Source organism: Protopterus annectens, chromosome 9.part0, assembly GCF_019279795.1.
Source record: "Protopterus annectens isolate FY-2018-M chromosome 9.part0, PAN1.0, whole genome shotgun sequence".
Taxonomy (NCBI): Eukaryota; Metazoa; Chordata; order Ceratodontiformes; family Protopteridae; genus Protopterus; species Protopterus annectens.
This window is the reverse complement of record NC_056743.1, coordinates 1,559,790,642-1,559,816,375: the sequence shown is the minus strand read 5'-3', so window position 1 is coordinate 1,559,816,375 and position 25,734 is coordinate 1,559,790,642. Positions and strand designations below refer to the sequence as shown.

Genomic DNA, 25,734 nt, shown 5'->3' with positions numbered 1-25,734 from the left:
GGCTCCTGAAGAGGCCATAGCTCTGGTGGAATGTGCTTTAACTGCATCTTGTAGAGTTTTACCATGGAGTTGGTAGCAGAAGGTAATGGCCTTGGAGATCCAGGCAGATATGGTCTATTTGGGCACTGCCTTCCCCAGGGCTGTAGGCTGGAAGAATACGAAAAGCTGATCAGCCTGTCTAATGGACTTAGCTTTATGCAGGTACAACCTGAGTTGTCGGTGCACATCCAGGGAGTGCAGTACTCTCTCACTGCCCCCTTGATGGTTGGGGGGAAAAGTAAGGTAGGTGTATGGCCTGGTTAAGGGAAAGGTCATTCACCACCTTGGGCATGAAGGATGGGTTAGTTCTAAGGGTAACCCTATCCTTGTGGAAAACTAGAAAAGGAGGAATAGCCATAAGGGCTTCTAGCTCTGATACTCTTCTGGCTGCGATCAAGGCCACAAGCAGTACAGTTTTCCATGTGCAATGTTTTAGAGAACCTTTGTTTATTGGCTCATAGGGAGAGAGAGTAAGCTTTTAAAGCACATAGTTAAGATCCCAAGGAGGAGGGGATGGTTTCCTGGGAGGTCTGAGGTGAAGTAGCCCCTTAAGCAAGAGCTTAGAAAAAAGTCTGGATGCTAGCAGGGATCCAGAGGAAGGCATGCTGAAATTGCAGACAGATGAGCTTTGATGGAAGAATAAGCCAGACCAGTCTGCAGTAGCTCACACAGGTAAGACAGGACTAGAGGGGGCTCACTAGAAAGCAAGTACAGCTGTCTTTTGTGACACCATAAAGTGAATTTTTTCCACTTAGAAAGGTAGGATTTTCTTGTATTTGATTTCCTGGCTTCCTGCAGAACATTGAGTACATCCTCGTTGTAAAGGTGTCTGAAGGGGCTCAGAGTCCTATCAGCCACAAGGTGAGGTACAGAAGCTGCCACTGTGGGCGAATCTGGGATCCCTTGTGTTGTACGAGAAGGTCCACTCTGGGGGGTAACTTGTGGTGACTGCCCTTGGACAATTGTAGAAGTAGGGGGAACCAGTGCTGTCTGCGCCAGTAGGGAGTCATCAACAAGATTTTTGGAGTGTCCTGCTGGATTTTCAGCAGGACCTTCTAAATAAGTGGGGGGGGCACATAGATATTTCCCCTTACCGAACATTGAGAAGGCATCTGTTGCCAATGCCTGCTGATTTGGTATCCCGGTGCAAAAGCCAGGAAAGCTGCATGTTGATGGAGGAGGCAAACAGGTCTATATGAGGTGTACCCCACCTGTGGGCCAGATACAAGAAGACATCTCTGTGAAGCATCCACTCATGGTTGTCTGTGATAGTTCTGCTCAGACAGTCTGCCTGGGAGTTGTGGAGAGAGGGAATGTAGACCGCTTGCAGAGTAATTCCCTGTGAGGTGGCTAGTTCCCATACCAGAAGGGCTAGTCTGCAGAGGAGGTATGACTTGGTCCCTCCCTGCTTGTTGAGGTACCACAGCACAGTGGTGTTGTCTGTGTAAATCTTCAAGGGACCTTGTTGGAGGAAAGGTAGAAATGCCTGAAGGACCAGAAGAATTGTCATCTCACGAACATTGATGTGTTCCAATTTTTGTAAAGTTTTGGCCACAAGCCCTGCACCCTTCGATGGCCCAGAGTTGCTCCCTAGCCCAAGTCTGAGGCATCTGTGTGCATGACCTCTGTGGGTAGCGGTAGTAGGAGGGGAAGACCTGGATTGTGGTTCACTTGTGCCAACCACCACTGTATTTCCTTTTTTAGGCTAGGGAGAAGGGGCACCCTGTGCACCAGAGGATGGGAGTGCTGTGTCCAGACTGACCGACTTTCTCATATGCAGTCTTGCTAAAGGTAGCACAGGGATGGTGGCTGCCATGTAGCCCAAGAGCCTGAGAAAAGTACAGTTGTGTACACTTACCATAAATGTAGATGTTTGAGTGTATTCACTGTTGCAGTCATCACATTTGGGTTATCTGCCTGCAGGTAGCCCAGAGCCGGTCTGAATACCAGAGTCTTCAGATTTCTGCATTGGATGCCGTCTCTTCTTCCATGATGTCAGGTCGTCAGGGGCATAAAACATGCAGCTGACCCCATTACATCAATTTTTCTTGCCCCAGACGTCAGGTGCCCCCACAATAGGAAGCAATTATATGGTATGGTACACCCCAATCAAAAAGCAAATACACCAGAAAAAATAAATGTACCAAACAAGAAGGAAAGGTAGTGCCAAGAGAAGTCAGGGGGCTGGAGGGAGGGTAACCAGGACTGCAACAGTGAATACACTCGAACTTCTACATTTATGGTAAGTATATACAAGTGTACTATGTTCTTGTTTCACTGTTGCAGCCATCGCATTTGGGTCAATTCCCAAAGCTAAGGAAGGGAGGAGGAAGTTAAAGAGCATTAGGGCCAGCTATTAAGCCTTGCAAGACTGCAGTGGCAAATCCAGCTCTGGATTTAGAAAAGATACGCATGTGGTAATGCTTGGTGAAGGTATGTACAGAGCTCCAGGTAGCAGCTTCTAGGATGTCCCTGGTAGGGAGTCCTCTGAGAAAAGCCGCAAAGGTAGATGCAGACCTGGTGGAATGTGATCTTATCCCCTGTGGGATAGGTTTTCCACAGTGCTTGTAGCAGAAATTAATGCACTGGGCTATCCATTTGGAAATGGCTTGCTGTGAAATGGCCTTCCCCTCTGCCCCTGCAGCAAAGCCAACTAGCAGCTGTTCAGATTTTCTGAGAGGCTTAGTCCTGTCCAAATAAAATCTAAGTTGTCTGTGCACGTCCAAAGAGTGCAGGATTCGTTCCCCTTTGATTTGTGGATTAGGGAAAAAAGTAGGCAAATGAATGGACTGATTCAGGGCCACACTAGACACCACCTTGGGCATAAAGGAAGGATTAGTCCTGAGGGAAACCCTGTCCGCATGGAAGATAATGAATGGTTCAGCTGCCATGAGGGCCTGTAATTCAGACACTCTTCTTGCTGAAGTGATGGCTAGAAGGAAGGCTGTTTTCCAAGAAAGGAACTTCAACTCTGCTGTTGCGGTTGGCTCAAGGGGGGGGGGGCTTTTCCAATACAAAGTTAAAGGTCCCAGGCCGGAGTGGGAGCTCTCCTGGGGGGGGGGGTCTTAAATTTGTGGCCCCTCTAAGGAATTGTTTTAGCAAGAGGTGGGAGAAGAGGAGTGTCTCAGTATTATAATGTGCTGAAATGTCAGAGGCATGAATTTTAATTGACGAGAAGGATAGGCCCTTGTGGAGCATTTCTGTTAAGTACTGTAGAATATGAGGTAAGATGGGCACCGTTGTACCCATCCCCTGAGCCTGGCTCCAGGAAAAGTATCTTTTCCAATTTTCAGCATAGGATTTTCTAGTACGAGGCCTCCTTGCCTCCAGAATTACATCCAGCACCTGCTTACTGAGGGATGCTAGAGGAGAGCTCAAGGAATTAGCCAGGCTGCAAGGTTCAGGCTTTGAAGCTGAGGGTTCTGAATCTGACCCGTCTGCTAGGACAGCAGGGAAGGGGTCTGAGGCAGGTGTCATGATTGCAGCAGTGTCATACTGCGCAAGAGGGAGTACCAGTGCTGGCATGGCCAGTCTGGTGCAATCAGTATTGTCCTTGGCTTGTCCTGTTTGATCTTTAGTAGAACCTTCGAGAGGAGAGGCAGAGGGAGAAAGGCATAAACCGAGAGGCTTTCCCAGGTAAAGGACAGACCATCCACTTTCCAAGCTTGACTGTGGGGAGTTCTTGTGCAAAATTTGTTCAACTGGTAGTTCTGAGGGGAGGTAAACAGGTCTACCTCTGGAGTCCTCCATTTGTTCCTCAAAAAGTACAGTTTTGTACCTACCATAAATGTAGATGTTCGAGGATCCACATTGCTGCAGTCCTAACTATTGGGTAGTCCGCTGTCCAGTCGGCCCGAATACCAAAGTATATGGCTGACGTCGGTCAAGGCGCATTAGACTGACGTCAGTACGTCAGGGTACTAATGCGCATGACCGACGTCATATCCTCAGTCTTTTCTTGCCCCAGATGTCAGAAGACCCTAAAAAGACAAGGCCAATACCAAAAACTGCAAACATACCTGCACCAAAAATATGTACAATATATACAAAAGTACCAGAATATAACCTCACCTACACAACCACCCCTAAACACAGAGGGGAAGGAGGGAGGGTAAATTGGACTGCAGCAATGTGGATACTCGAACATCTACATTTATGGTAGGTACAAAACTGTACTATGTTCTTCATTCCACATTGCTGCAGTCCTAACTATTGGGTAGAATCCCAAAGCAGAGGTAAGGGAGGCTGGCAAATCATAAGGAAACAGGAGCTGACAACATGCCTTGCAAAATAGCTGTGGCAAAACCAGCCCTAGACTTAGAGTAGAGAGGAAGGTGATAATGCTTAGAGAAAGTATGCACTGAACTCCAAGTAGCTGCCTCCAAAATATCCTTAGTTGCCACCCCTTAGAAATGCTGTTGAAGTGGCAGTAGCCCTAGTGGAATGAGGCCTAATCCCAGCTGGAATCTCCTTGCCATGATGGGAATAACAAAATGCAATGCAAAACCCAATCCACCTAGAAATAGTTTGTTTTGACACAGGCTTGCCCTGAACTCAAAGCAAAAGAAACAAACAACTGCTGAGACTGCCTAAAATCCTTAGTCCTGCTTAAATAATAACGCAATTGCCTGTGTACATCTAAAGTGTGCAAAATCTTTTCCCCTTTATTTTGGGGATCTGCATAAAAAGTAGGCAAATGAATAGTTTGGTTTAAAGCCACACTAGAAACCACCTTAGGCATAAAGGATGGATTAGTACGTAATGATACCCTATCCTTATGAAAAATCAAAAAAGGCTCAACCGCCATAAGGGCCTGCAACTCAGAAACCCTTCTTGCAGAAGTAATGGCCAACAAAAAAGCAGTCTTCCATGACAAGTATTTCAAGTCAGCAGTAGCCGCAGGCTCAAAAGGTTGTAGAGTAAGTTTCTCCAACACAAAATTGAGATCCCAAGCAGGAGTAGGAGCTCTACGTGGGGGTCTTAAATTCTTTGCCCCTCTAAGAAATTGCTTGAACAAAGGATGCGAAAACAATGGTGGATCACAATCATAGTGAGTTGAAATTGCTGCAGCATGAATCTTAATGGAAGAGAAAGACAAACCTTTGTCCAATAACTCAGTAAGATATTGAAGAGCCACATTCAAATTAGGCTCAGAAATCTCCAAATTGTTTGCTGCACTCCAAAATAAAAATTTCTTCCATTTTTCTGCGTACACCTTCCTTGTACTAGGTCTTCTGGCTTCCATAATCACATTTAAAACTTGCTGAGGAAGTTGAGACCTGCTGTGTTTCAAAACAGAATATGCCAGGCTGTTAGATGAAGAGAGTGGAGCTTGACATTGAGCAGGTGACCGTCCCTCTGAGACAACAGGTGTGGAATCACAGGTAAAGGCCATGGAGGCTTCCTTACCAGACTCCTCAGTAATGGGTACCAGTGTTGCCGAGGCCAATCTGGAGCTAGTAAAATCATCCTTGGCTTGTCTTGTCTGACTTTTAGGAGCACCTTTGGGAGAAGAGGCAGAGGTGGAAAGGCATACACATGAAGATTTTTCCAACTGAAAGAAAGAGCATCCACTTTCCAAGCTGTGTGATGAAACCTCTTTGTGCAAAACTTTGGCAGCTGGTGGTTTAGTGGAGAAGCGAACAGATCTATGTCTGGAGTTCCCCATGACACTGTCAATTTTTGAAATACATGAAGATCCAGTTTCCACTGTGGGGATCCATGATTTGTCTGCTTAACACATCTGCTAAGGAGTTCTGTGCTCCTGGCAGAAACCTTGCCTGAAGAGTTAGTTGCAAGCTGAGCGCAGTCTCCCATAAAATCATTGCTTGCCTGCACAACGGGTAAGAATGTGTTCCCCTTGTTTGTTGATGTACCACATGACAGTTGTGTTGTCTGTTAGAATCAACACCTGCCCTGGAAGAAGTAACTTCTTGAAAGCCATTAATGCAAACTGGACTGCTAACATCTCTTTCATGTTGATATGTAGATGCTGTAGTCTGGCAGGCCACTTGTCTTGTATCCACTTTCCATTTAGATGAGCTCCCAAGCAATGTCTGAGGCATCTGTCGTTAGAATCTGACTCGCCTCTGGCGGGTCACAGAGAGTCCCTTGTTTAGGTGACATTCCTGAGCCCACCACAAAAATTCCTTTTGAATGCAAGGTATTATTTGAATGACAGTGTCCAAATCCTGGCAGTGCTGTGTCCATACATTTTGAGATACCATTGCAGCTTCCTCATATGCAGTTTGGCATTGGGAAGCACCAGAATACAAGATGCCATGAACCCTAAGGCTTGAAGGACTGTCCTTGCAGTCAGCCCGGACTGAAGAGATAGGTGATGGAAGTAACTGGAAAGATTCTTTTGTTTGTCCGGGGTTAAAAGGCCATCTGGGCTGCTGTATTCAGTCTCACACCCAGAAAGCACATGTCTTGAGAGGGTACTAGACTGGACTTTATTTCGTTCACAGAATACCCTAGGTATCTTAGCACTGCTATCACATATTCCAAATGCTGTAAAAGGTCTTCCTTTTCTTGAGCCAGAATCAGGCAGTCGTCCAAGTAAGGATAGATTTGAATTCCTTTTAGTCTGAAGTAAGCTATCACTGGAGCCAGAACCTTTGTGAATACTCTGGGCGCAGTAGATAAGCCAAAGGGCAATGCAGAGAACTGATAATGAAAATTTCCAGCTCGAAAACGCAGATACTTCCTGCAACTTAGTCTGATAGGCACATGAAGGTAAGCTTCCTTGAGATCTAAAGTTACCATCCAGTGATCTTTGCCCAGCAGAGGTAAAAGCTGTTGTAACGTCAACATTTTGAACTTGGGAATGTCCAGATAAGTGTTGAGGATAGATAAATCCAAAATTGGTCTCCACGTGTTCCCCTTCTTTGGTACTAGGAACAGGCGAGAATAAAATCCTAGGCCCCTTTCTGGCACAGGAACTGGCTGAATGGCCCCTATTTGGAGCAACAGAGAAATTTGCTTGTGAGCCTCTTGTCTTTGTAGAGGAGGAATGTCTGGCATGCCTTTGAAAGGAGGCAAGGTATGGAAATAAAACCTGTAACCGTGGTGAATGATATCCAGAACCCATCTGTCTTGGGTAATTAAATCCCAATTTTCTTTGAAAAGAGACAGCCTTCCTCCCAAAGGTGCTGCCAGGCGAGAATGTACTGGCAGCTGAAAAGGCAGGTCATTGGGTCTGTTTACGAAAGGACTGACCCCTACCCTCACCAGAAGTCTGAGCAGGTGAACTCCCTGTTCTAGGCCTAAAAGAACCTTGAGCTCTGCCCCTACCACGTCTAGACCTACCCCTAAACTGGGAATCATAAGCAGGATATGTCCATCCCTTAGTAGGCCAATTTCTACTAAACTTTGGAGGCTGCACCTGCAAAAAATCCTTAACAGTTTGCATAGACTTAGCCTTGTCCTCCATTTTCTTTAAAACTGCTTCCACAGGCGAACCAAACAACACATCAGACTGTAAAGGAGCATCCAAAATCCTTGTCTTAACATGCTCAGCTAAATTCTGATCTCTCAACCAGGCGTGCCTCGAAGAACAGAACCAGTGGCAGCCACCCTCGAGGAGGCCTGCACAGCATCAAAACCACACTGCAAGGAATGCTTTCCCACCTGTTCAGACACATGAACTAAATCCTGCAACTCTTTACACTCAATACCTTCAGCCAGAGCATCCACCTTAGACTTCAATTGTGAAAGGAGATAATTCTGATATTTTAACATGTGAAACTGACAATTCAACGCCCTCATGGCTAAAGTGGAAGAAGTATACACTTTCTTTCCCCATCTATCCAAAGCCCTTGCCTCTTTATCAGGAGGAACAGGATTTTTAACAACAGAAGCCTTCACACCTTTAGGCCCCTGAGAGACAGTTTCCGGGTCTGCCCTAGGACTCTTAAAAGATACTTATGAGCCTCAGGCACCCTATAGTACCTATCCGGTTTAACTGGGGCAGGAGGCAAAGAATCAGGATTCAGGGAAGCCTCTGCAAAAACATCTTCTACCACATTCAGAACAGGAGGTATAGCTAAAGGCCTATGCTGGGGTAAAAACAAGAATTCCCTAAGCCTCTTCCTGGAATCAGAGAAATCTTGACCTTCCCATTTAAAATGCTCCCTCATGGAATGCAGAGTCTCTGAGAATGAAAAATCCTCAGGAGGCGGCTGAAGGAGTAGAATCATCCACATCAGAATCAGAATAAGGAGGATACTCCTGCAAGTCTTCAGCAAGACTCAGAAGCCTCGAACATTGCTCAAAACTCTCAAACTCAGGTTCCACCCTAGGCCTCTTATCAGGAGGGGGCATAGAACCTCTAATCATAGTAATCAAATCCTCTGCCATTTTTAGCATATGCTTCTTAGGCAAAGACCCTGAAACACTCGGAGAAACCCCCACTGAAGCTAAACTAGGCCTGCCTCTTAAAGAAGCCTTGGAAACAGAAGGGGAGGCCCTAACCACCTTAGGAAGAGAGGGAAGAACAGCCACCTGAGAAGCCCCTTCAGCCTGGCCTACTTCCTGAGAGGACACATCCTGTAACAGTAAAGTCTCTCCCTGAGACTCCAAAGAAACTCCTGGCAAAACCTCCGGCTCCACTGAGCCTTCTAAAGAACCGACGTCCGGGACTGTCGGTTCCTCCACTCTAGGCTTTGCTGCTTTATCCTTGCGCTTTTTGGCCGAAGCGGGCGTCGGAGCATCCGACGGCATTTTATAATTACAACGCTTCCCAAAAACTAACCTGGCACAGTCTAACCTTCTCTTAATAGTGCGTTTGTTAAATCTAGCACAAGAGCGGCATCCAACAACGTCGTGCTCAGGCCCTAAACAAGGTATACACAAAGTATGGTAATTCCTATGAGGTATCTGTTTCCCACAAGAAATACAGTTATTCACTTTTTCTGACATCCGGTTAAATACTGAGGCAAGAAAAAAACAAAATATTCCCCAACGGGGTACTTAGCCAACTTTGATTCGGTCTGAAACTCTGACTTCAGAAACTTTCAGAACGCCAACCTGCACTCGCAAAACTGCTTCTGCATCGGACCATGCGGCAAAAAAGACTGAGGATATGACGTCGGTCATGCGCATTAGTACCCTGACGTACTGACGTCAGTCTAATGCGCCTTGACCGACGTCAGCCATATACTTTGGTATTCGGGCCGACTGGACAGCGGACTACCCAATAGTTAGGACTGCAGCAATGTGGAATGAAGAACATCGTTGAATATTTTGGGTTCTAGTTTCCATTTGTGTGGGTCCATGAGATTTCTGCTTAAGTCGTCTGCCAGTGAATTTAGTTTACCTGGCAGGAATTGAGTTTGTAGGTGTACTTGATAGCTCAAGGTTGTGTTCAACAGAGCCATGGCTAGTCTGCAGAGAGGGTACGAGTGGGCTGCCCCCTGCTTATGTACCACATAACTGTGATGTTGTCTGTCTTTACCAATAGTTGTCCTGGAAGAATATGGTCTTTGAAGGCTGTCAGAGCATTCTGTATAGCTAACATTTCTTTTTGATTGATATGTAGGTGAATCTGTCTCAGGTTCCATTTGCCCTGAATGCACTGCCCTGCCACGTGAGCCCCCCCATGCATAGTCTGATGCGTCTGTTGTTAGGATTTGGGTGGCAAGGGGTAGAGTGAAAGGGAGTCCCTTGTTGTGGTAGCAGGCCTCTGCCCACCAAAGGAACTCTGTCTTCATACAAGGAATGATCTAAATCATGGTTTCCAGGTCCTAAGAATGTTAACACCATAGGCTTTTTAGATACCACTGGAGTTTCCTCATATGTAGTCTTGCATACGGAAGTAGTAGAATGCAAGAGGCCATGAACCCCAGGGCTTGCAGTATTTTCCTTGCAGATAGCTGGGGTTTTGTGCCCAATAGTTTGAAGTAGGTTGTCAAATAAACTTGAGTGAGGAATGCCATCTGGGAAGTTGTGCTCAAGCTTGCTCCCAGGAATACAATCTGTTGGCGGGGTACTAGGTGAGATTTCTTTTCATTGATGGTGTACCCCAGTGAGGTTAGAAGTTTCTTTACGAATGCTAGGTGTTTTAAAAGCAAGTCCTGGCTTTCTGCCTGAATCAGACAATCGTCCACGTATAGGTAAATTTGAATATTTCTCTGCCTGCAAAACGCAATGGCTGGAGCTAGACACTTTGTGAATATCCTGGGTGCAGTAGATAAGCCAAAGAGAAGTGCAGAGAACTGACAGTGCACAGAGCCTGCCCTGAAGCGTAGGTATTTCCTGCAAGATTCCTTTATTGGGATGTGCAGGTAAGCTTCCTTTAAGTCTAGGGTTGCAAGCCAGGCATTCTTGGCTAACACAGGAAGAAGCTGTTGAAGAGTTAGCATTTAAAATTTTGGAACTACCAGAAAGGTGTTGAAAATAGAGAGGTCCAGGATAGGACGCCAGGAGTTGTCTTTTCTGAGTACCAGAAAAAGTCTTGAATAAAAACCTTGTCCCCTTTGTTCCGCTGGGCCAGGTTGAATAGCCCTGATACTGAGAAGAGAGAGAACCTGCTGTTGGGCCTCCGCCCACTGATTTGGGGGTAGGTCTGGTCAACCATTTGGGGTTGGTCGTGTGTGGAAGTGGAATCTGCATCCTTGGGAGACTATGTTCAAAACCCATTTGGCCTGGGTAATGAGTTCCCCAGTTTTTTGCATGCAGGGCGAGCTTTCCTCCTAAGGGAGCAGGTAGCTGAGCAGGGCTTGGAAGGGTTAAGGTTAAGTCATTGTGCCATTTTTCTGTAGGGGGGTGGCTTACTACTCCCTGCTTTGGAAGTGGGAGCCCCCAACTGCTTAGGTCTGTGCGTAGCCTGAGACTGTAGCCTAGGTGCTCTGCTGTTCCTGGGATTGGACTGAGAAGGCCTGGAAGGGACTGGAATGGACCAGTTCTTTGAAAGTCAATGTCTGCTGAATCTGGGAGGCTGTACTTGAAGGAAATCTTAACACTTTGCATAGATTTAGCTTTTTCCTCCATCCTTTTGAGGACTACCTTTGCTTTGTTGCCAAACAGGCCATCTTGGTTTAAGGGAGCATCCTATAATTTAGCTTTAACATGATCTGGCAAGTTTTGTTCCTTAAGCCAAGCATGCCTTCTAAGTACAGACCCAGTGACAGCAGCCCTGCAAGATGCTTCTAAAGCGTCAAAACCACATTGCAAAGTATGCTTAGTAACTTGTTCTGCAGAATGCATTAAATCTTGCAATTCTTTGTGTACAGCACAGTCAGGAATCAACTTCATTTTCTGTTTAAGTAGTCCCATAATATGCTTCTGATACTTTAACATATGAAACTGACAATTTAAAGCAGTAATGGCCAAGTAGCAGAAGTGTATACCTTCTTACCCCTTCTGTCTAAGGGCTCTAGAATCTCTATCAGAAGGGGTAGGATTTTTGGCAGGAGTAGCCTTAATGCCTTTTGGTCCTTGGGAAATGGTCGCTGGATCCACAGAAGGATTCTTGAAGAGGAACTTGTGAGAGTCAAGTACTCTGTAGTACCTGTCAGGTTTTCTGGGAGCTGGAGGTAAAGTGTCTGGGGTAAGGCTAGATTCCAAGAAAGCATCATCTACAATGTCCAGAGCAGGAGGGATAGCTAAAGGCCTGTGTTGAGGCAGGAGTAAAAATTCCCTAGGTCTCTTTTTGGACTCAGAGTAATCCTGGCTTTCCCAGCGGAAATGCTCCCTAAGAGTATGCAAGGTTTCACCAAAAGAAAGATCTTCTGGAGGAGAAGCAGAAGGAATGGAATCCCCTGCATCAGAATCCTCATAAGTAAATAAGGGCATATCCTGGTAATCAGAAGGAGCAGAAATATCATATTCCTGATCAGTAGAATCAGAAAGAAAATCAGTTCTAGGTCTCTTAGAGGGGGAAGACTGGCTTCCCCTAATTAAGGTAATAAGGTCTTCAGCCATTCTAAGCATTTGTTTTTGAGGCATATGGGCCTAAGCCTGGGGATTGGTCGTCGGTTTCCTAGGCATAGTGCGAGTTTTGGGCCTGGATGAAAACAATGGCGTTGGTTTAATATGAATGTCTGTAGGCCTGAATACACCCTCAGAAGCCGGTGCCTGCACAGTGGCTACGGACCCATCCAAGGTAGAGACATCTGCAGGTTCCATAGTCGAAGAAGCATCTCACGGCAAACCGGACTCCGAATGGGTCTCAGTAGAGGCCTGTGAATCTGAAGTAGCGAGTATCAGGGGCTGCAAAAGTGCCTCACTGAGCATCGGCGAACTGGCAACTAGCTTACGGAAGCATCATTGGCAGTTTTGGACCTATGCAGTCTGTCTCTGTCTTTATCCTTACGTTTTTTCGGAAGATCGGTAATCGGATGGCTTAAAGCCATTTCGGAGTATACAGATCGAGTACAAAAGTAATTGGCTGCAAAATTAGCCTGACGACGAATAGTTTGGGCGTTGAACAAGGCACAAAACCGACAGCGAGGGACATCATGGTCTGGGCCTAAACAGGGGATGCAGTACGAATGAAAATCTCTATGAGGTATTTGCTTTCCACAGGCAAGACAATTGTTAACTTTCACTGACATCAGTTAGAGCAAGAAAAAGGATCCCCAACAGGGTACTTATCTTTTTTGAAGACTTTGGGTCTGAAACTCGAAAACGAAAATTTCAGGAGACGGCCGACCGGTACTTGCGAACTGCTTTTGCTTCAAGCACCGACAGGCAAGAAAGACTGATGTAATGGTGTCGGCTGCATGTTTTATACCCCTGACGACCTGACGTCATGGAAGAAGAGACAGCATCCAACGCAGAAATCCGAAGACTCTGGTATTCAGGCCGGCTGAGGGCTACCTGCAGGCAGATAACCCAAATGTGATGACTGCAACAGTGAAACACGAAGATCTGTCTTGCTGTCAAAAACTGTAGAGTGAAGAACCAGAAGGAGATGTTCTGTCAATGTTTCCACCTTTAGGGGTGGAAGGTATGCTTCCATGAGGTCTGAGCATATTCTGCACTCAAGGTAGACAATGTCTTCGGTTGGCTAGAGATGCAATTTTGAGAAGTTTAACTGAAATCCCAGGGACTGTAGAAGAGACACTACAATGTGGATATGTAGCTGGAGGGTCTCCTTGCTACCTGCCTGGAGTAACATGTCATCCAGGTAAGGGAATATCTGTATTTCCTTTGTCCTGCAATAAGCAATCACTGGGACCAAACATTTTGTGAAGACTCTGGGTGCAGTGGAAAGCCCAAAAGGCAAGGCAGAGAATTGTAAGCGATAAGAGCCCACCAAGAACCTCAGGTATTTCCTGAAAGTTGATTTTATGGGGATGTGGAGATAAGCATCCTTTATATCTAATGTGGCCATGAACCCTTGGGAGGAGCAGGAGAGGAGAGAGGGTTGGGGTAGGGTCAACATTTTTAAGGTAGGGACCTTTAGGTTGAGATGGGAAATGTCTAGAATAGGACTCCAGGGTCGGCCTTTCCTGGGGACCAGGAAGATCCTGGAGTAGAAGCTTCTTCCTTTTGCAACTGAGGGAACTGATTCGATGGTTCCCTGAGCCAGCAAAGTTTGCATGAGGTGTAACTGTTGTGTAGGTGGCTGTGGGGTGCCTTTCCCCAAGACATGAAATAACCATTCTGGAGGATGGACAGGACCCCACTTGTCTGAGGTGATGTTGGTCCACACAGGGAGGCAGTGAGAGAGGTAGGCTGACTGGCTAGAGGAGGGAGATGCTCTAGATGGAGGGGGTTGCTTCCTTGTAGGCTTCCTAGGCCCTGAAGGAGCAAGAGGACAAGAGTGCTTCCTTATAAACTGTGTTTTAGCTGGATAGTTTCTTTGAAACTCTGGTATGGGGGAGACCAGAAAGTGTTTAAGGTCCTGCATTTCTTTACCTTTTTGCTGCAGTGACTTAAAAAGGTCTGCTACTTTAGAGCCAAACAATGCTGTATTGTCCAGTGGTGATATAATAAGCTTTGCCCTAAAATCATCAGGCAGGGGTTGGAGGTGAAGCCAAGAGCAACTACGCAAGGCAGATGCTGATGCTACTGACCTGGCTGAAGATTCAGCAGCATCATAAATGCACTTTATAGAGTGCCTGGTAACCTGGGAAGTGAGTGCCAGGAGAGAGGACAGTGAGGGTTTGGCAGAGCAGTCAGGGATATCCACCAGTTCTTTGGTGGCTGATTCTAAGAGGGATAAGGCATACTTGGCCATGTGTGTCTGGTAGTCGCCCTGAAGGATAAGGTAGCAGAGGTATAAATCTTCTTAACCAGATGTTCCATTGTCTTGCTGTCTTTGTCAGCAGGGAGAATGTTGGTAATGGGTAAAAGCTTAGAAGTCTTGTCTGTTGAGATAGAGATTGTGGCTGGGTCAGCAGGTGGGCACTTAAGCAAATGCTTAGCAGTGTCAGGCACCTTGTAAAGTTGGTCAGGTCTGCATGGAGCAGATGGTTGGGAATCTGGATTAAGTGATGCTGAGGAGAAGGCATCTAGAAAGGCAGGAAGGATAGGTGGAACAGCAGATGGGCTTGGGAAATCCATCTGAATTAGGTCATAGTACTTTTTTGGACCTCAATCATTTCAGAGGATTCCCACTTAAAATGATCCTTCATCTTGGAGATAGTTTCTCCAAAACTCAAGTCCTCAGCTTGGGAGTCAGGATCGAATGATTCATTCTCTGGGGAGCCATACCCCAAGGGGGAAGAAATCTGGGAAGTATAAGATAAAGATTCCTCAGAGGAGGAATCAGAAAAGTCTTCCTCTTCCCTCGTATTAGGATCTGAGGTCTGAGGCCTAGGGCTCAGGAGTGGTGGGGATATGTTAGCACTCGCAGTAGAGGTAGGCCGCAAGGCCATGAAAGCATTAAACATGCTTTGACTGAAAGCCTGCCAATCAGGCATGCTTTCAGAAGAGGGAGAGATGTGCTTTCTTTTGTCTTTCTTTTTGAGGTGCCCAGCAGGTGTCTGAAGGGGTCTAGAATCTGGAGACTGCAAAGAACTGGAGGAATCAGATGGGCCTTCTGAAAATGCTGAATCCCCCCCCCCCTTCAGCGGATGCGCTCCCATCATGGGATTGTGCAGCATCCATGAAGGTACCCGCTATATCAACTGCGGTGGATCTGGATCCCTCTACCAGGCCGAGGTCGACCCACAGGCTTAGGACTGGACAGTAGAGGCCCAGCAGAAGAGGCAGGCTATAAGGTCTTGGCCTTCTTTTTTTGGCGTTTCCGAAGGAACATCGGAGGAGCCCTCCATCCCTAATGCAATCTACTTAAGGCGTTGGTTTTCCAAGTAAAGATTTAAAGCATGCAGGCGGCTACGTAGGGTCTTGGGTACAAACGTTTGACAAATGGGGCAGATCTTGTAGTCGTGCAAGCATCACAAGCAGAAAAAACACAGATTGTGGGCTTCCTTGTGGGGAAACTGCCAGCCACACTTGCACTTGCCTTTTCTGGATGACATGAACAGGCAATACAAGTAAATAAAGGGTCCCCAACGGGGTACTTATCTTAACTCTTTGAATCAGATCTCAGTGGTAGCAGTAACACCTTGTATACGACTGGCAGCTGAGACGTTCTGAGGGTTGGTGCGTGCAGACGTCACTTTTATGGCCCACGTTTCCTCAGCCAAGTCAGACGTCCCACGCACCTCAGAGGGACTGAAAACTTTCGTATACTGGCCATACGTACACGAGACAAGAGGAGTAAACCCATATGTAGAATATTGCAACATGGGAATAGGAGGACATCGTCACAGGTACAAGTGAGGGTAAGTCTTTCTCTGAGTGGTGGGCATACTCAGATTAATGGTTTCAGTTTCCTCTGTATTATTTGATGAGGTCAAAATATTTCTCGGGTCTAAACTATGATCTTGCTTTAGTTTCCCATACCACATTTATATCGACAGTCTCTTTCTCTATTTCCTGTCATTTGTAACCTCTATCTTGAAAGTCCAGGCCCAAATTGCCCATCACTTAAAAAGTCTTGATCAGCCGTGCAGAGTCTGGAGGATCTATAGATCTGACTCTTTATAACATTAGAAAAAACAAATTGTGGATGCATGCTCCATCTGTGCAAAAGATTTTTTTTCCTACAGTCTTTCCTATAAAGTCCGGTATACATATCACCTTTCTCATCCATAAAGAGTTTCACATCTAAAAAATTAAAGTTCCAGGCAGAATAGTGCATGGTAAAGCTTAAAAAGTCTGTGGTCATTTCTAAATATGATATAAAGTCCTTCAGCATGGTAGGACTGTCTCCCCATATCAAATATATGCCATCCACAAAACATTTACAAAACTTAACAGCTGATCTAAATGGACTGTTGTCATTCAGTACCATGGATGTCTCCCAATCAGCTAATAGCAGACTGGCATAGCTGCTGGCACAGGGTGTGCCCATAGCTACACCCCATCTCTGCCAATAAATACAGACACACACACATATACACACACACACATATATATATATATATATATATATATATATATATATATATATATATATATATATATATATATATACACACTCACACACACATATACACACACTCACACATATACACACACACACACATATATATACACACACACACACACACACACATATATACACACACACACACACACATATATACACACACACACACACACACATATATATACACACACACACACATATATACATATATACACACACACACACACACACACACATATATACACACACACACACATATATACACACACACACACACACTTTGTTTTATTGGCCTGAATGTATCCATACAGAGTTAAAATATAAAAGTAAAAAGTCACAGACATTCATAAGCCATATTGCTGAAACACTATGCCCTTAAGGCGTCATGTGCGTATATCACATGGACCTCTATTACAGGAGGTTTAAGGTATCACACAATGAAAACTCCAGCTTGGTTGGGTTTTTCTTGTAGTTTTTACATACATACATACATACATACATATTATATATACATATATATTGGTGCAAGGAATAATTAAGTTAATTATGCTTATAATGTATAAAATAACTGCAAAAGAGTTATATAATTGACAATACTTCACTACATAAAAAAAACAGCATCACTCTAGCTACTGTTTACTACTCCCATCCATCTCTGCCAACAGACTTTAAACATTACCATCCAATTCCTCCTAAACCACACACAAACCAGCAAACATATCCTTATTCCTAGCAGACTTTTAATACCAACTTCCTCAGAAAAAAGAACACAGATTTAACAGTTTCTTAACAGACCACCACTTGCACAGACTTATTCACAGCCCCACCAGGCAGAACTTAAAAACAGCTAACAATGACATACTAGACTTACCTGATCAACCAAACTACGCATCTTCTACTGTCATGTCATGCACCTTCCAAACATTAGAGACCACTGTGCAGCAACATTTAACTACTCTCTCAAAAGGCGAAAACCACCACCAATTCTCCATTACATTCAACCTAGTTCCACAGCAAACTGCCAAAACGTAGAAAATGCCATCAAATCAAAAATATCAACTGTCCACTACTACACAGCAAAACAAATGACAATGAAACTGCTACCTTCATTACTGAAGCATTCTGCACTGCAAATATTCTCCCAAACCTCAAGTTAAGGAAAGCTACCCAACCACCTTGGTTAGATCATCTCCAGAAACTGGACAGATAGTGCTGGAAGATCTGGAAACAGTCTGTGGACAATTACACTACATCTCCTTATTTAAGCCCAAAACAATCAGAAGAACCACTGTCATCTACTTATGAAATAAGCAGTCATCCACATTTTCAAACCCCAAGCAGTTTGGTAGAGAAGAAAAGCAACTGACAGGTCAATACCTTACCTAACTCCACCAAACTACTATCTATTTTACACTCCAATGGGCCAAATGGCTCACTGCAAGACAGAACAGATCTCCTGTTACTATGCTTTATCTACACGCCCCTTCACAGTGAAACGTACCCCCTCAGCAACAGGCTTACCAACAAAAAATCTCCATAATGTCAGTCACAAAGCAACAGTGGCCAAGTACTTAAACCAATCTCCCTATCATCCTCGGAATATACCCCTCCAGTTCTGGCACGCACGGGTCTTGCTACTCCTGACCTTTGTAACAAACACTAAAGGCTCATTCAGTGCTCAACTCCTCATCCACCTAAAGCAGACAGCCACCTGTACATGCTTCAGTGACCAGCTAATAACATAAGCCAACCAAAGACCACACTCTTACAATACACCTATCACCACTTACAACTATTTCCTCAAAGCCTGCACTAATTTCCCATCCCACAACTAATCCACCTCCTCACACACTAACCCAACTTAACCATGTTTTAACACTAACATCCCACCCTTAATAACTAACATCCTTTCACTAACCCTTACACTCATATAAGTATGTACAAATGGTTATCATGAATTACTTTTTTGAATCACTCTTCACTGTCATACTCTAACAATGGTAACCTCATATTATATTGCATTCAGTAGATTGTAACCTGTACTGTATTACTTTAATCTCTATTTTCTATCATACCTTCTTTCACTTGTGTTCTGCAACTCTTGGGCTGTGGCTGAAATGTGTCTGCTTTGGATCAGTCCACTACCCCAGTCAAAAAAAAAAAATAAACTGTTAAACAGTTTGGCAATAACACACTAAGCAGTGCCTGGTGGCTCATTTTTTTGCCAAACTTATAACAATAACATACAATTAACATTTGTGTCTACAGTTGTACACACGCATTCTGCCAACGTTTCTGTCTACAATTGTACACATGCATTCTGCCAACGCATCCAAATTAATTCAGGATGTGTGGCAGTGAGAGCATTCAACTCCTGTGCTCAGAAGTTTTGATACAAGTTTTAAAAACGTTAACAAAAATATTTTTATACAGACAGTGTTTCCACGAGTCATCATGAGAACAGTATTGAATTTTGACATGAATCCTTGCACCTGATGTTTAATCAATAAAAGAGAATTATAAACTCTATCCCTTTTACTGCAAGTACCAAAACTGGAAAAATAACACACTGATTTAAGGTGGAATCTGCTACTTCTGGAACAAGTTATTTTCTTACTGTATAATTTTGTGTACCTGGTTTTGTAAAATATTTTCTCCCTCTATGTCTTCCTCTGAAAGAATGGCTCTGTGGAATATAAGGGGTGGGGGAAAGTCGGAAGGCAGTATTTCTGCTGAATGTAGTTTCCAGCTTTTCACCTAGTTTCTGCGGTCCGGAGTTTACAAAGGCAGTCTTAAATTAAAGCTTCTCTCATCAAAAGTGTTTTTGTGTTCTGCTTCTGCACTTTACTGCCTGTACCTCCATTATTAATATAAATAAGTATAACTTTGTTACACTTACAGAATTAAGGAACTCCCTGTGCATTTACCAATATGTGATTTCAACTAACTAATTATATCTGAATACTGTTTTAATTACCAAATCCCAAAGTCCTGCTCAACAGGTGACTAGGTCCTTGGAATAAAACTTTAAACCCTGCAGGACAGTTAACAAAAACAACACCTACCTTTGGAACAATCTTTAATTGCTTCTTCTTCTCTACTCTGAAACAAAACAGAAATATGTAAATTAATCTTGTGAGATGCAATGTAATTAAGCCTAATTGTTTTTCAGAATGCTAGAAATACATCACCCAAAACAAATGTGGCCCATCTTCAAACATATATTTGTTAAAATACTCAGTGAAGAAAGGCTGACTATGCAATCAACAGTACCATAGGGAACTACTTATGCACCAGGATAATGATACAGGTCAGGTGTGACAAAAGAACATGCAGCACGGCTTGTAAAGCCCAAATCTAGGAGATGCTGACATTGTACATGAAGGAAAACCAGTAGTATGCACGGTCTGAATACCACCACTACCACCAGTTAATATACAAAGAGCAACTGATCTTAAATGTGCACAATAAACAGCCTTGGGTAATGGCAGAGCCCTGACAAATATACAAGCCTTACAATGTACAGATACAGATCAGAGTTACAATCTCTCCACCTCATAGTCCAGTGTCTTTCAATGCAGCTTTACCAAAAGTATGTGTGTATATATACATATATATATATATATATATAAATATATATATATATACACACACACACACACACACACACACACAATTTTTCAGACCGTGGGACAGAATAAATAGCAACTCCCCAGCACCAATATCTTCTTTCCCTGGCTTTAAGATTATTCTGCCATCAGTTAGTCAAAAGTAACAAATCAAGAATGAATGCTACTGTTTAGCCATAAAACAGGCCAGACTTTAAATATTACAATGGTGCAAATTAGTTTTAAGCAGTCATCCTCCAATGGCTTGAATTAAAAGTACCAGAAAAGTGCACAGACTTTTAAGCCAATATATAACACTTCAGACATAAGCATACAAAGTAAAATAACTTAGTACATGAAGTAAAGTTAGATCATTCCTTTCTGAACTTAAAAGCAGTGCAGACTTTGCACAAAGAATTGAAAATGGAACATTGTAGCTAAAAAAAACATTTGAAATACCAAGATGATATAATTATATTTTTTGCATTTGTTCCAACTGTTTTATTGTTATTTAATAACTCTGTGTTGCATTTCTTTACTATCACTGTTTTTCTGCCTGCATTGTTTGCTTTTGCTTGTTGATTGCCTTGCTTCTGTTCTGATATCAGTGTCCATTTTATTTACTACTGGGGAAAAGCTTGTGTGTTTTTTCTCTGTTTGACTGGGTGTAACCTTATAAAAGTCTTATCTTGCTAGTATAAAAGAAGTGGAAAATCTGCTCAGAGCGTCCTTGTGCCTGTGGCTACAAAAGCATTTGAAATACCAAGCTGACACAAATATATGCATACACACACACACACACATATATATATATATATATATATATATATATATATATATATATATATATATATATATATAAATTCCCTCTGCTTTTTGCTGTATTTATTATCACTGTTTTTCTGCCTGCATTGGTGTGTCCATTTTTTCCCACCCACCTGCCCAACTCTTGTTATATTCTTAAAACCTGGTGGCTTTTGAGTTGCCTGCCTCTGCTACAAATCTGATTTTGGACTCTCCACCCAGTCCTATCTCAGCAGCTTATTCTACTGAGTACAGTGAGATCATTTGGGAAGGCCGGCACCCTAAGTTTCTTAACCTTGATTCATCTTCTGTTTTCACCCTCACTACAAATAATACACTTTATTCAGCTCATTTTACTGTATTTGTGTCTCTTCATACTTTATTGTCCTTTTGCTGCTTGTTCTTAAAAGTGCTCATTTGCATTTATCCTGATGCATTTATTACTGCTTGTGAGTAGCCTGATTAAATTGTAATTGTTATTCTAAGCCTCTTAGTTTTGGTTTAAGGACCTGGGTTTCAGGCTGGTTATTTTACAGTAAGAAGATTTGTGGTCTGCAATCTTGTGGGAGGAGATGGTAGCCTCTGCCTTTCTGCACTGGGTATTGCTGGGCAAAGGCTTATTTTTTGTCTGCTCCAGTTTATGCACTTGGGTCCCAAACCAGTTATTTTACATTAGGAAGATTTGTGGTCTAAACTGTTGTGGCAGGACAGGATAGCCTACACCCTTCTAAACTGGGAATTGCTGGTTGAAGGCTTATTGTGTCTGTTCTAAAAGTGTCTTGGTTCTGGTCTAAGCATCTGGGCTTCAAACCCAAATTTATTTTTTGGTTGTTCTAAGTGTCTTTGTTCCGGTTTAAGCACTTGGGTTCCAAACTAGTTATTTTACATTAGGAAGATTTGTGGTCTAAACCTTTGTGGCAGGACAGGATAGCCTACTCACTCCTAAACTGGGAATTGCTGGTTGAAGGCTTATTGTGTATGTTATTCTGAAAATGTCTTTGTTCTGGTTTAAACATTTGGGCTCAAAGCCAGTTATTTTATGTTGGGGGAGTTGAGGTCTGGTCTCTTGTGGCAGGAGAGTGTGGCCTACACCCTTCTAAGCTGGGAATTGCTGATGAAGGTTTCTTCTGCCTGTTACTCTAAGTGTCTTTATTCTGGTTTAAGCACTTGGGCTCTAAACCAGTTATTTTACATTAGAAAGATTTGTGGTCTAAACTCTCGTAGCAAGAGAGGACAGACTACACCCTTCTAAGCTGGAAATTGCTGGGTGAAGGTCTACTGTGTCCAAGTGTTGTAGTTCTGACTTAAGCACTTGGGCTTCAAAACTAGTTGTTTTACATTGGAAGGGTTTGTGGTCTAGACTCTTGTGGTTGGAGTGTGTGGCCTATACCCTTCTAAGCTGGGAACTGCTGCTTTATTTAAACTGTTTTTTTTTTTTTTGCTGTTGTGACTGTGATTTTATGGACTCTGAATTCCTAGCACATCAGCATTTTATAGCATAGGCCAGATTCAGACTTGCTCTATCTATACTGTCTGGTATCATTGAGCATTAGAACCAGCCCTTCATTGAAATACTGAAAGATCTGAGCCATCAGATGCTTCCAACCAACTATAAGTACCTGTTTTGCTCTCATTTTGCATTTTAATTTGTATTTGCATTCTACTGTCTTTTTGAATTGTCTGAACTGTTTTTTTGCCACATTTTACTGTATACTGTACTAGTTCAGCTGTAGCATAGCCCAGTTCTAGGCTTGCTGTTTCTGGGTCTGTTTTGTAACTTCTGAGCATCAAATTCAAGCCATCCTTGTTGGTGAAGGCCCCTTCTGCACCCTTGTGGGAGGAGTGCACTCTGGGTCTCATCTAATTGGGGGGTGACTGGACTAGTGCTCAGAGTGTCCTTATTAGCTAATTTGAGTTAAAAGGGTTATTTCTTGTTTTACTTAAGCCTAGTGTTTGTGCTTGTTTGCGTGTAGCGCACCATTGTGCACTGTCAAGTAGCGGTGATTACTATATACACGCAAATGTCTTGCTTGTTAAATTTTCCCTTAGCACTTTGCTTGTGATCCTCCAGAGTTTTTTTTTGGCCCTGCTTTACCATGAGGTGGAACGCCAAGCCTAGCCTCAGAGGTACCAACACACATCTCACCCACTAGACATTCTTAGGTAACTGTATATGGTCAGGAAAAGAGGTCACACTTAACATTATAGATGGACAATTTCCCACAGTTTCTCCAGCCAGCTTGGTCAACATGGGCATCCTGAGGCAGTGTAGCAACTGCCTCATGTTCACTGACAACTCTAGTTCACACAAACTCAACATGTAAGAGATGCAACTATATTAAGAACTTTGAATCCATGCTCTCTAACACACCAGCATATGACAATGAGCAGGTTGTCAACATGCACACCTCACCTCCTGCTCTACCCAAACACATCACACATACCTACATATGCAGAGGTCCTCACCAGAAACATACCTAAACTCCAGAGACCTGCCAAACACAAACACATGCATGCTACACATATTTCCTCTACAGAACACAACACACAACGGCTCACACACCAGTCTCTCACCTGTCAAGCCCTTAAGGCAAAACACAAAACCAAATATTAGTCATAGGCAATTCCATTGCAAGACACACAGATGTCTCCCTCACAAGGCTGGATAAAGAAAAAGTTAAGGTCAGCTGACTGTCAGGTGCTAGGATCCACCATGTCACACATGCACTCAAGTCTCTCAATAACAGGTACCGTTATGACTCCGTCATAGTCCATGTTGGGGTGAATAACTTGCTCTGGACTACATGAAGAGGGACGTGACTGAGCTCTCAGATTATGTGTCTCAGGCAGCTATATCCCTAGCCTTAAGCAGCATTTTACCTTCACTTAGGATGATGCCTCACTACAAACAGAAAATGACTGACTTCAACAATTGGCTTAGTTTCTGGTGTCATTCTAAAGTGATCCAGTATCAGTCAGCCTGAGATGACATGATTGACAGACCTCGATGCTTTGCCAAAGATGGTCTTCATCTGTCACCACTAGAATTTTGGCTACTGGCTAATGCTCTTGCTACCCCCATAATGCCTTTTTTTAGGCAGTGTCTCAAGGACAAAATTCCCAGTGTAAAAACTCCATCCAAAAACAACCTCAAGGTTATAGTGTTAAACGCTAGGAATCTTAACATGAAACCTGGGAAGATGCAGAGATTTGTGCAGTCATGGACACCTGGTTCAAGGCCGTGGAGAGCACCCCAGCCATACTGGGTTGCACCTCCTTTCACACGTTCAGCCCACAAAATGAGGGCGTAAAAGCTAAAGAAGGCAGTGTATCAATATTCAATAAAGACGAATACACCTCCAGATAGATTAAATGGTATGACTACCTGGAGATACTTCAGGTGCAATTAACTGTTGGTAGGACACCTATTCAAGTCATTGCCAGCTACAGGATTCCCTCCATGAATCAGGACACCCACTCTGTCTATTTGGATCTACTCGAGTCTATCAAGAAACATCCGAACACTATGATTTTGGATGACTAACTACCCATCCACTGACTGGGTAAATTACTCGTGCTCAAACTCACCTGCCCAAAGGTTCCTTGACTTCATTAACTCCAATGCCCTGGACCAGCTGGTTGACACCCCGCCCAACAAGGGGTGCCAACATCCTGGATTTAGTGCTTACCAATATGGAGGACCATTGTAGCACCCCTACTGTGAGGTCTTCCCTGGTGAGATCGGACCACAAATCAGTCTCATTTGAAGTAACTATTGCACCTGACACCCCCCTGCAGCAATTAAACGAAAAAACTTCTCCAAAGCAGATTATAAGCTCTTACAGACTGCACCCCCCCCCCCAGATGGAATTGGCAACTATGCAGAGTTCTACACCAATACTTTATACAAACACTTGTATAACTGCACTGACTTAGTTGTACCTGATAGGACCAAAACAAGCTCCTCAAGGAAGAGCAAACCTTCCTGGTGGACAACTGCCATTAATAGGCTTTACAAAAAGAGGAAGAAATTGCTGTCCAAGATTAAGAGAGAGTGAGCCCTAAACTGGAAACATTCCCTCCTCTGCTTAAACAAGCAAATGAGACTTCTTGTGAAGTCCTCCAAAGCAAACTATAAATCCAAATTAGCTTCCTCAACTAAGGACAACCATAAGGAGTTCTTTAGTTACATCCATAACCTAAACGGAAAGGCCCAGATTTGTGCCAAACTGGTAATTAATGATACCACACATACAGAGCCTCTAGACACAGCTAATCTGTTGGCCTACAGGTTCTGCGAAAACTTCACTTCCCTGTCCCCATAACACGTACCTCATGACATCCATACCACCTGACACCTACATTGTATATCTAAAGAGCAAGTCATAAAGGTCATCTCTAAGGCCAAAAACACAGCATCTATGGGACCTGATAATATCCCAGGCAGCGTCCTACATGGGCTCAAACAAGAATTAGCAACACCACTGGGTACTCTTTTCAATCATAGTCTAAGCACTGGCTTTGTCCCAATTAAATGGAAAACGGCCACCGTTATTCCCTTGCACAAAGGGTAGTGCTTCCACTGACCCCGGGAGCTACAGCTCTATTAACCTGACTAGCCTTATCTGCAAGGCCATGGAGCGGATCATGGACCTTATCTACAAAGATATGGGTAATCTCCAATCATCAGTCTGGATTGGTCAAAGGGAGATCATGCCTGTTAAACCTGGTGGACTTCTTTGAAACCATCACCAAGGCCCTGGATGAGGGGAAATCTCTACATGCAGCTTACCTAGACTTAGCCAAGATGTTTACCACTATCCCCCACTCGGG

General features: G+C 43.7%; 1 protein-coding gene across 1 annotated transcript in view; it reads right to left on the bottom strand.

Annotated features, from left to right (window-relative positions):
- TTC1 (tetratricopeptide repeat domain 1) overlaps nucleotides 1-25,734 on the bottom strand; it is a 721,040-nt gene that overhangs the window by 480,653 nt on the left and 214,653 nt on the right. Inside the window, exon 5 of the mRNA XM_044082285.1 lies at nucleotides 19,555-19,591. Within this exon, the coding sequence (XP_043938220.1) occupies nucleotides 19,555-19,591 (37 nt within the window). The remainder of the gene's footprint in view (nucleotides 1-19,554; nucleotides 19,592-25,734) is intronic.